Raw genomic sequence first — 10690 nt, 5'->3', positions numbered from 1 at the left:
CCCAGTCTTGTTACACAACAAATGTAGTGGCAGCTATATTTAGGGAAACACAAACACATATACTTCAGCATATACTAAACCAGTCTTACTCACAGACCATAACAAGATTCAAAAGAACCACAACTGAATTCTTAAAAGCACAAGCACCAGACTGAGACCTGCTGCAGCAATGCTGAACAAAAGGCCACATACTTTTCAGAGCACTTTCAAGAACAGTAAAAAGAGCCCTTTTAAATCATCACAGCCTTTCATCCTTTTTGTTTAGGTCCAAAGCATAAGCTTTGCTTTCAACCAGCTTTCTCCACCATCCATGTTATTTTGCACTTCAAAATATTGCTGCTGTTGTCTCAAATAGGACTTACTGAATAAACATATCAAAGCACAAAAAAGAAACTTTTTTTTTTTTAAACCAATACATTTTCAACAAAACAGAACTAGAAAAATCTCTGATGATCTAACTTATTCTCAGAATTCCCCCAACCTTGTGAATATTCTGTTCCTCCAAGTTATATAGCTATATACAAAGTTTTATTATGGAGCAAGATGAGACACATAGGTGGTGCATAACAAACATAGTTTCAAGAACCAGTAAGGCTGTGACATACAAAAAATATGTAAACCAAATTTTTTTCAATGACTGTTCAGAATCATTACTGAATATGTTAGGAGTTTGTTTGACAGAATTTCCATTTTGAATATACATACAGATTATAAGATGAAACACATGACAAATATTCCTCAAAACCAATGCCATGGCTTGGTTTTTTGGTTATTTATAATTTGTAAGTATGATGTCATGAAAGAATAACAGATATATCCTGGTATTCTCTTAAGTGGCATAGACCTGCAGGAAAGGACTTTTTCTTCCCTCGTGGTTTGCATTATAGCACTTTATTTTAATCAAGGTATTCAGCTGCCTCACAAGTTCATGTTCATAAACTGCTTGTGTGTTTGTTATATAAATGTCAGTCATGTTTTTGTCTATGTTAAGACAGAAATCAGAAGGGAATCAAGAAGTTTCAAAGCATCATATATCACTGCTGCTACTGTCCACATAAAAGTATAAATATGTACACATATTTTAATCCAGGCAGCAAACGTTTTATTTCATATATTAAACTCTCAGCACAGGGTTCCGCACTGACCTCAATTCTGCACTCACAAATATGATCCCAAACCCACAGTGACCTCCTTCATGATGCAGAGTAGCAAGACACAGAGGATTTTTGAGATTAGATTACCAGAAACACAATTTAACTTTTGAATGCTCTAAAAGGAGTACTTCTTGTGGATGCATAGTTCTGCAAGGCCATAATCAAAGCAGCAGTTTTCTCCAACCTACAACTTTACAGACACATCCTCGCCTCCATGAAGAATGAACCTGGGGAGTTAACTTTGAAGTATGATATTCAATGATGGCAGCATGGGGCTTTAGGTTGTAGTGCAGGTTTGCATACAGCTCTGCAGGTCCATTGCTGCTGCTCCAGGAGTAAGTGTCCTCCCAGGAATGGAAGGACCTCGTGATCCTCGTGGCTTTTGGGTACCTGGAAGACAAGTACTATCAAAGCAGTAGGGAGACTGCCTCAGGTAGAAAAAATTTTGTCACGGATGTAAAATGTATTTGTGCAAATGAACATGTAGCATAGGAAGAAAAAAAGTGTGAATAGTGCTACACATGACTTTCTTAAACTCAACTGAGTAAAGGAATGAGGCTGCATACAAATTCCAAACAGAACTGAATTCCTGTGAATTTGAAAGTAAAATATTCAGTGAAAATAGTGCATCATAGGTTGTTTTTTTTTGTTGTTGTTGCTGTTTTTTTGCTTTGTTTTATAGATAGATGTTATTTCCATAGCTGACACTGGATAAACTCCAACAATGGCACTATTGTTCCTGAAGTACAAGACACTGCCTGCTAACTTTAAAAAAGTCAATACATCAACTAACGAATTTAAGAAACAGATAAAATGCAACTTGACAAAATAACATCCTATTTTCCAGAGATCAACTGTCTCAGTTTTATTTTAATCAGAGATGAGATACAATTCCAAGTCTATGCGTTTCACAACTTAAAACATCTGAAGTAACTTGAAATAACTATTTTTCTTTTAAGTAAAGCATATACAGGAGTTTCAGGGTACTCAACAGGTTAGTCTACGGGAATACTATTTGCAACATATGGGCAAAAGCATCAATGTTTTCATTGTATCTTTACCTTTCTCTTCCTCCTTTCTACATCTCCTGTAGATAAACCAGTTACATGATTTTATCCACTAAGTTCTAGACATAAGCTTATTACTGAACCAAGAATTTAGCTTTCAACTAGTTACTCATGGTATATCTTTTCACAGTGTTATTAAAAATAAAATGAAATAAATAAATAACTACATTTCAAAAAATGTCACCTATCAGTTTGAATTGCTGAAAAAAATTATTTCTACTGAAATTCTTTTTTATTATTACAAGGTAATTCTTGTAATTACTGAATGTTATCGAACATGAACTGGAGAAAACATTTCTATATAACGAAACTTTGCTTAAGTAAGCAGAGAAAAGCTACAACAGGTTAATATAAAATAAACATTATAGAAAGTTAATATTTAAAAGGCACACAAATGCTTCAAACACATACAGTTTCAAATCTTTATTGTTTTAAAATTCTACATGTCTTTTACAATTACAATAATTTGTTACTTAAATGACTCTTGTATGGTTAATGTACAATGAGTTTTTTCCTGAAACTCAACCATGAAATACAATTTCATCAATATGATTTTTCTAAATAGATTAATACAAGATTTCTGGTTTGTCAGGAAGAACAAGTGCTTCAATTTGAACAACAGCACAGGTGTCTTCCCCTCAGAATCTGTGATCAATCCATTGAAAGTGCTTTTGAAGATTGCAAATCTAACTGTGACTGATTTCCAAAATCAGTCCATCAAATTACAAGGGTTTTTTTTGTTGGTTTTTTTTTTTGTTTCTTTTTTTTTTTTTTTTAATAACATTAAAGAGCATTTTCATGTAATGAAACAAGTTGCAGTAGTTATTTTTATTCATCTACTGAGGCAAACTCATGTTGAAGAAAAATTATATGATTATCTGCATGCAATGAACACTCCTCTTTAAATAGTTGATGAATTTTACACATATAAAGAATCTGTTAAAGAGTGCAAGTACTTTGATAATGATTTCACAAAAGGACATATGCTGGTAATAATGGTAACTAACACTTAACACCTAAATACAAGCTAATGTATATCTAACAGGCAATTAACATGGCTGACAAACCATGTTGCATGTGGTTGCCCTTTGAGAAAATGAACACATTTGGTCCACACTCCTAAAGTTATCAGGGTAAAAAATTGGAACAGTTAGGGCCAGAGACTTTGATGCAACTCTCTTGTTTCTAAAATGTGACCTGTTAAAAAGTAAAAGCAGTACATCAGTGAAGTATCTTGTCACGTGAACTCAGTATAAAAACATGGCCTGGTATTTGGAGCGACGAATGAGCACTGAAGGACAAGTCAAAAAAGAATGGAGACAGAACAGACTGAAATTCTGCTGTGTTATACTTTCTTGTTCCACGGTACTGCTTTCACTCTGTAGAATTTCGTACCCAGAGGAACTTTAAATCTGTTTTGAGCCTATAAAAATCAAAAAGAAAAACAAAACAAATCATATCAGAAATGTAACTGAAAGCCCATTCCTCTGATTAATATATTTTTAAGCAAAAAATAGACTCCCATCCTTCCAAGTTTGGCAGACTCAAGAGAGTCTGGCAAAGTTCCTCCATACTTTCTCATACTAAATGATTTCTGTATCCGGGTCTTTGATGATGCCTCATTATTTCCCCTGATGCTTGAAGGTACCAACGTTTTTCTAGGAATCAAAGCTAACTTTAGCAATTGCAGTCACTGAAATATGCTTGCACGGGGTAATCAGAAATGTTCAGGAGGATCCATAGAAAGCAAAGTTTTCTCACACAGGCAGCTTTTCCAGAGGGGCAATCCTACCCAAGACACTTGCTCACTTTCTCTTTTTTCTCGTTCCCCTTCTCTTGCTATTCAATGACTTGAAGAACAGAGCAAGAATTGCAGAACTTTGGACAATTTTCATCCTGAAGAGCTCTCATTCATTACTCTAATATTTTTAGAAACAGAATCTTATTTTCTCCTCTATTAATTTAATCAGATGATGTTTCTGCTTCCATTTCCTTACCTTTTTTGCCTGGCAATATTCCTTTTCCATCACTTTTCCCAGCACCCAAGGTCTCCTAGATGCACCTGAAGCTAAAGAAACAATATATTTATTATTATGGATACTCAACTATACATAACAGAATATTATACTAATTACGGTTAAAGACTACATCCTTGAAAGCATAAGTTGAACCAGAAACAAGTTTTCTCTTATTTTTTTAAACAGTCACAAAAATTAAAAAAGTTCAAAGATGTAAAAAACAAGGTCGCTGGAATTTTTGAATGAAAAAAATGCTTTCTATTTAGATTTTGTTTGAGAATTAGAGAAAACAAAAGCAAGTCAAAACTTTATAGCTTCAATTAAGGGCTGAAAATTATTATAGTCAACCCAGACTGATCTTTGGGTCTGATTTAAGATAGTTATTCCTTGATGTATTTCAAGAGATAGTCTCTGCACAAAACTTTCAGCTTGTATAAATTTCTGTAGGAAATGTTTATTTCTCTTCTATTTTACAAAACATTGTCTACTTAATTGCTTCGCTCTTCTCAAAGTGTCAATGATCAATGGCATGGATACAGCATCAAAAACAGACTGAAGGAACAGCTCAAATATGCAGTGCGTTATCAGTGCTCCTCTAAGCATGACTATGAAAAACTGTATCAAGTGATAAGAACATAAGTCACTTGAGTCATTGTCTGAAATTTTATTCTTACTCTTGAAAATTAATTTGGTTATTAATGATTGTCTTAGTTTCAGCAGGGACAGTACTTTTTTCTTCAGAGTGCCTGGTATGATGCTATGTTTTGGTTCTAGGAGAAAAGCAACGTTGATAACACATCGTTGTTTATAGTTATTGCTAAGCAGTGTTGTACAGCGCCAAGGCTGTTCAGTTTCTCAGCTCATGCTAAGGGTTGAGAGGAGACAGAATCAGGACAGCTCACTTAAAACTTGCCAAAGGGATATTCCCTACCATATGACATCACACAATAGGAGAGTTTTGAAAGGGGTGCGAGTCCATCATGCTCTTCAGCTGCTCAGGGGGCTTGCTGGGCATTGGTCGTAAGGCGGTGAGCAACTGCTTGTGCATCACTTGTTATATGCACACACGCATTTGTCATAACTATTATCCTTTCCTCTACATTAGTAAATAGTTTCATCTCAACACATGAGCTCTACTTTATTTTTTTCCCCACTCAATTGGAAGCCAATGAAGGAAGTGAGCGAACAACTGTGTGGTGCTTAGCCACCTGCCAGGTTAAACCACAACGATAATGAAGCAGATTCCATTCTGCTTCAAACTTCTACAGATCTGTGTGAAGTATCAGAAGTACTCATACCTGACCTGAAACCTCTACAACTAACGTTTAAATCAGAAAATACAGTTTTCCTGAATTTGCTTGAGCAATGGACTTCACTTATTTCACAAAAATGAGGAAGATTTCATTTACCCCTGAAATTTGCAGATGAAAACTTCCATATTCAGATGATGTGTAACAACACAGAAACCTTGCAGTCTTCAGCCAATTTCAGTGTCATGCAAGGCAGAAACAACCAATGACAACCTAAATATTTAACTCTTAATACTACAGTTAGATCTGTATAGATTAATACAATACATGTTGGTCAGATTCAGATTGTTTCTGGTAGCCCTGAAAATAATAATCTGCAGTGCCTAGCCCTACACCAATTATAACTTATCACAAATTAAAGTGAACTAATAATCCTCTCTTTTTTTTTCCTCCTCATTTTCTCTACTGTGCTGATGTGAGGATAAAACCAAGACACTGTTTTCTAAAGCACTGAGCTATAAATAAACATTCTGAAAGCAAATGGTAAGTCCTCATGGTTGTTCTACTTGCAACTTTCTCAAATTTGAACACTAACTGCAGTTAACAAGTGGTAAAGAACGGAACAAACTAAATCAATTAGAAGAGTTCAGTGAATCACAACTGCAGAATAATAGAGAAACTGACACAGGGGTTACCTTATGCATGAAAAACAATACAATCAATCATATTTCACAGATACACGCAATACCAATTCCATTGTTACATTATATCTGTCTATAAGTATTGTAGCACTTCTTCTCTTACGTGTCCCAGAAAACAAAGCATAGATTCATCAGCAGTCTTGAAATGAGTTACAGCTCGGTAGCTTTCTGTTACTGGGATTGAAAACTACAACAAGGGCTGCTGATTGAGAGCAAGTTGATAACTTCTCACAAGAAACACCATATAGAAGTTTTCACTGAGAAGTCGGAATTAGTACCAAAGTTCCTTTTCGTGTATTCTTACCACATTTTTGCAACAAAAATATGGAGCACAGTGGGCTGGGAAGGTTTGCAAGACATACATCAGGTATGACAGTTTAAAAACATTCATATGAATCTATTTCTTTTAGTACAACACACTAAACATTCTTTTCCTCATTTCAAAGAGATTAATGCTTCAATTTTGTAAAGTTTGCAGAGCTGCCAAAAACAGCTGACAAATAATGTAAATATTAAAGAGGGGAAGCAAATGCACCACCAATTTCAGCGGCAACATAAGCAAAACATATAGAAACTATTCTCTGAAGAATAATGGGTCCTGATAAACACAACTGGATACGATGGAAAAATTTTATCAGCAAAAGCATTGCTTGCAAATCCCTCTAGAGTAGAGATAGAATTTAATTTCAGACATGTATATGGAATTTAGAAATTTAAATACAAAGAGAACAAAATTTATCCAAAGACAATCTTTAAAGAATATCATAAAGACAGGTATTAAAAATAAGAACTGAGCACGCATAGTTTGGAAAGAAATAATGAGTTCATAGAATCATAGAATCACTAAGGTTGGAAAAGACCTAAAAGATCACCCAGTCCAACCGTTCACCTATTCCCAATAGCTCCTACTAAACCATGTCCCTCAACGCAACATCCAGTCTTTCCTTGAACACCCCCAGGCTCGGTGATTCCACCACCTCCCTGGGCAGTCCATTCCAGTGCCTGACCACCCTTTCTGAAAAGTAATACTTCCTCATGTCCAGCCTGAATTTCCCCTGGCGTAGCTTGAAACCATTCCCCCTGGTCCTGTCCCTAATGACACGAGAGAAGAGGCCGACCCCCAGCTCACTACAACCTCCCTTCAGGAAGTTATAGAGAGCAATAAGGTCTCCCCTGAGCCTCCTCTTCTCCAGGCTGAACATTCCCAGCTCCTTCAGCCTCTCCTCATATGGCCTGTGTTCCAGACCCCTCACCAGCTTCGTTGCCCTTCTTTGAACACGTTCCAGGGCCTCAATATCTTTCTTGCAGTGAGGGGCCCAAAACTGGACACAGTACTCGAGGTGCGGCCTCACGAGTGCTGAATATAGGGGAGTTTTGTGCTTGCCTTTGTCAAAGAAGTCATTAAAAGTTTAAATCCACATAAAAATAGGCCAGAGATATATACAGTTATACATCATTATTGCTGATTCTGAACAGTTAAGCACATATTCACAATAGGAATATTTTCCATAGATAATCAAAAAGTTGGAGAACCTGCTCTATGAGGAAAGGCTAAAGCAGTCAGGTCTTTTCATCCTAGAAAACAAAAGGCTTGGAAGGATCTCATCACAGCATTCTTGTACTAAAGAGGCAGCTGCGAAGAGGCCAGAAGATCTCTTCACAAGTATCTACGTAGGGAAGACAATGTGCAACAGGTACAAACTACACTTAAAGAGGCTCTGAAGCTCTTGGAACTTCTTTTTTCAGTGAAAAGGGCCAATTACTCAGGGATGTTGAATAATTCCCTATCACTGGAGGTTTTCAAGATGCAATTGGACAGGGAGCTAGACAATCTTATCCGGCTCTGTTTTCCTACAAAAGGTTAGACCTGATGATTTTCTGAGGTTCACTCTAACTTGTGCTGTTCTAAGATTTTGTTCACATATACCCACTGTGGACAAATTGGCATTTATTACAGCTTACTTTAAAGATGCTCCCATTTTTCACAGCTAGATCTAAAATATTCTGTACTGAATATCATTTAACAGCAAATAGCAAAAGCTACAAAGATAACCAATAGCTACATTTCATGCTTTTTATGTTTACCACAGATGTTTTTATAATATCATTTACTATCAGAATATCATTTAAGAGTGTTAACTTGGAAGAAGACATAATAATAGAAAGCAATCTGACACTTACCACACTCACCTGGTTTGAGGTCCAGTGCAGCAAGAGATTCAGAGTGCAAGAAATACAAGGTTGGACTAACAGTAAATAAAACGTAATTGTCGTGTCTTTCGTCTAAGATTATGAGAACCAAATCGCCAACCTGAAAACTAAAGAAATTAAGGAATTTAGCTAAAACAGCAAGAAAGTTAAAGATAACATAAATTACACAAAACATATTTCTGCACATTGCCCAAAACGAGACTTCTGTACAGCAGCACATAATTTTCTGCTTGTCAACTCATTCATATTTTGTATTTTGTGGGATCACCAGAAAAAAAAATGTAACTAAGTATGTTTTGGAAATGTTTTCCAATATCCCCATTTCTTTTTTTCCTGAAAGAACTGACAACTTAGCTTTAAAACATGAACAGGAATATCTAAAACAGACTGAGGTCTATTTATACTGATTTTTATTCACCAATACTAACAATGACGATAACGGTACCACAGTATTATTACTGTAAATCTACAACAGTAGCTAGGTATCTGGTATTAAAATTTCAAGCATAAGGGAGGGACAGAATATTTGTCAGACTTTGATCAAAAGGTTAAAAAAAGAAACATTTGGTGACTGACTTCACATAAAAAGTTTTTTAAAATCTTTCTTCTAACATCAGGATAACACAGGAAGCTACAAAATTCTTATGACAAGTTTCAGTAACAGAATTCAGACTTTTTCTGCCTCCAGTTTCTGTTTCACCATGCAAATGTGCTTGAAGTAATTTAACTATCCATGAATGAAATGAAGTTTAAAATAGCTAAAAATTAAGCATTAAACTACGAGAGCAATCCAGTAAGAAATACTGATACTATTCTTAAAGTGGGGAGAAATTAGCAAAGAAAGGGGAAATCTCTTCTTCATAAACAAAGAGTGGAGATATCTACTCAGGGATAAGTAAGTATATATACAGAGAAATCTAGCTCATATTCTAGATTGCAAACTTTCAGATTAAATAAGCAATACTACAAGCTTTTCTCCCTATTCTGATAATGATGACAGACTTCAAAGACTTGGGCAAAGACATCCCGCTTGGACAGGCGCATTCTTTCATATTATTTTTCTCCCTGGCTACTTCCAACAGATTTCTACAATATTCTCTGCTCAAAGGAAAGGCTAATTCTGCACATACTACCATTATTATAATAAAAATGCAATTTTGTGCAAATCAGAAAACATTGAAATAGTGATCATTTGTTTTCTTTTGTAAAAGCAATTTTGATTGAGACATTACTTAAGCAACCATCTACGGCTTTTGTATTTTGCAATAATTAACAGTTCTCCCCTCACTCCCCAGTAACAACTATTAACTCTATGTTATTAATTCAACCATACCTAATGAAATATTTGGGTTCACTTCATTATATAACCAAAAATTTTTTAAGACTTTGGCAAAGCAGGATGTCTAGTGAAATACAAGGTAGCACTACACGTTCAGGGTGAACGTACACCCACTTTTCTTTGCAAAATAATAGCTAAACAAAAAGGAACCTAAAAGAATACATTGGGTGCATTCTAGGAGGCCCATGAAGTCCTCGCCTTACAAATAATGTAAAGAACGGCAAAGGGAAAAAATATAGCAATTACAAAAATAAAAGTTAAAAAAAAAAAAAAATAAAATCAAGAAAGCCAAGTTCACCAAATCGAAAATGCTTTTTTTTTTTTTAAAAGGAAAAATAAATATTTAATGTTTTATTGATGCTGAACTAGGACTGTTCCATAACTAACGTGAACTATCGAGAAGATCTATACGTCTTTTCATCACGAAGAAAGAACTAAAGAACTGTGACAAACTTTAATTACATAGCTATTACTGAAAGCACAGTCATCTGTTCATAGGGAAATTGTTAAACAAGTACTTACTCTCTAATTGCTATTTTTTCAGAATGTCTTGAGGATACTGATGACATGCTCTGGGACATCTGTATAAAAAAAAAAACAAAAATGAAAAGTTATAAAGAACTGGCAAGCTATGATGAAGTATAAATTTAAGGTTAAGACTCATTATAGGTTTCAAACCCTGTCTGTTCTTGCAGATCAGTTTACCTAAGAAAACTGCATACATTTCTGCCATTTAACTCTGTAGCAGCCTTTTTTTTTTTTGTTAATAACTAGCTTTGATTACAAAACAGCTGATATCTCCTTTATTATTTATTATTTAACAGTGAGAAGTGCTTTCCAGTTCAGTGTTACTGAAGATATTTTCTGAGTATACAGAAGAAATGTAGCTATGCACTCTAACACAGATGCCTTTAGCATTCTAAGAAATCAGATGGTGATACACTGGAAGT

At 35.1% G+C, this 10690-nt stretch overlaps 1 protein-coding gene across 3 annotated transcripts in view; it reads right to left on the bottom strand.

Annotated features, from left to right (window-relative positions):
• Positions 1 to 2629: 2629 nt before the first annotated feature.
• RB1CC1 (RB1 inducible coiled-coil 1) overlaps positions 2630 to 10690 on the bottom strand; it is a 71527-nt gene continuing 63466 nt past the window's right edge. For 2 of the 3 annotated variants that reach the window (XM_048939113.1, XM_048939115.1), the window contains 4 exons: positions 10263 to 10321; positions 8372 to 8508; positions 4219 to 4289; positions 2630 to 3644 (listed from right to left, as the gene is read on the bottom strand). In XM_048939113.1, coding sequence (XP_048795070.1) covers positions 3567 to 3644; positions 4219 to 4289; positions 8372 to 8508; positions 10263 to 10321 — 345 coding nt within the window. In that variant the 3' untranslated portion in view covers positions 2630 to 3566. The remainder of the gene's footprint in view (positions 3645 to 4218; positions 4290 to 8371; positions 8509 to 10262; positions 10322 to 10690) is intronic. The other variant, XM_048939114.1, reaches the window with a different exon arrangement.

This window comes from Lagopus muta, chromosome 3 (assembly GCF_023343835.1).
Source record: "Lagopus muta isolate bLagMut1 chromosome 3, bLagMut1 primary, whole genome shotgun sequence".
Classification (NCBI taxonomy): Eukaryota; Metazoa; Chordata; class Aves; order Galliformes; family Phasianidae; genus Lagopus; species Lagopus muta.
The sequence above is the reverse complement of the archived record's forward strand: the minus strand, read 5'-3'. Positions and strand labels throughout refer to the sequence as shown.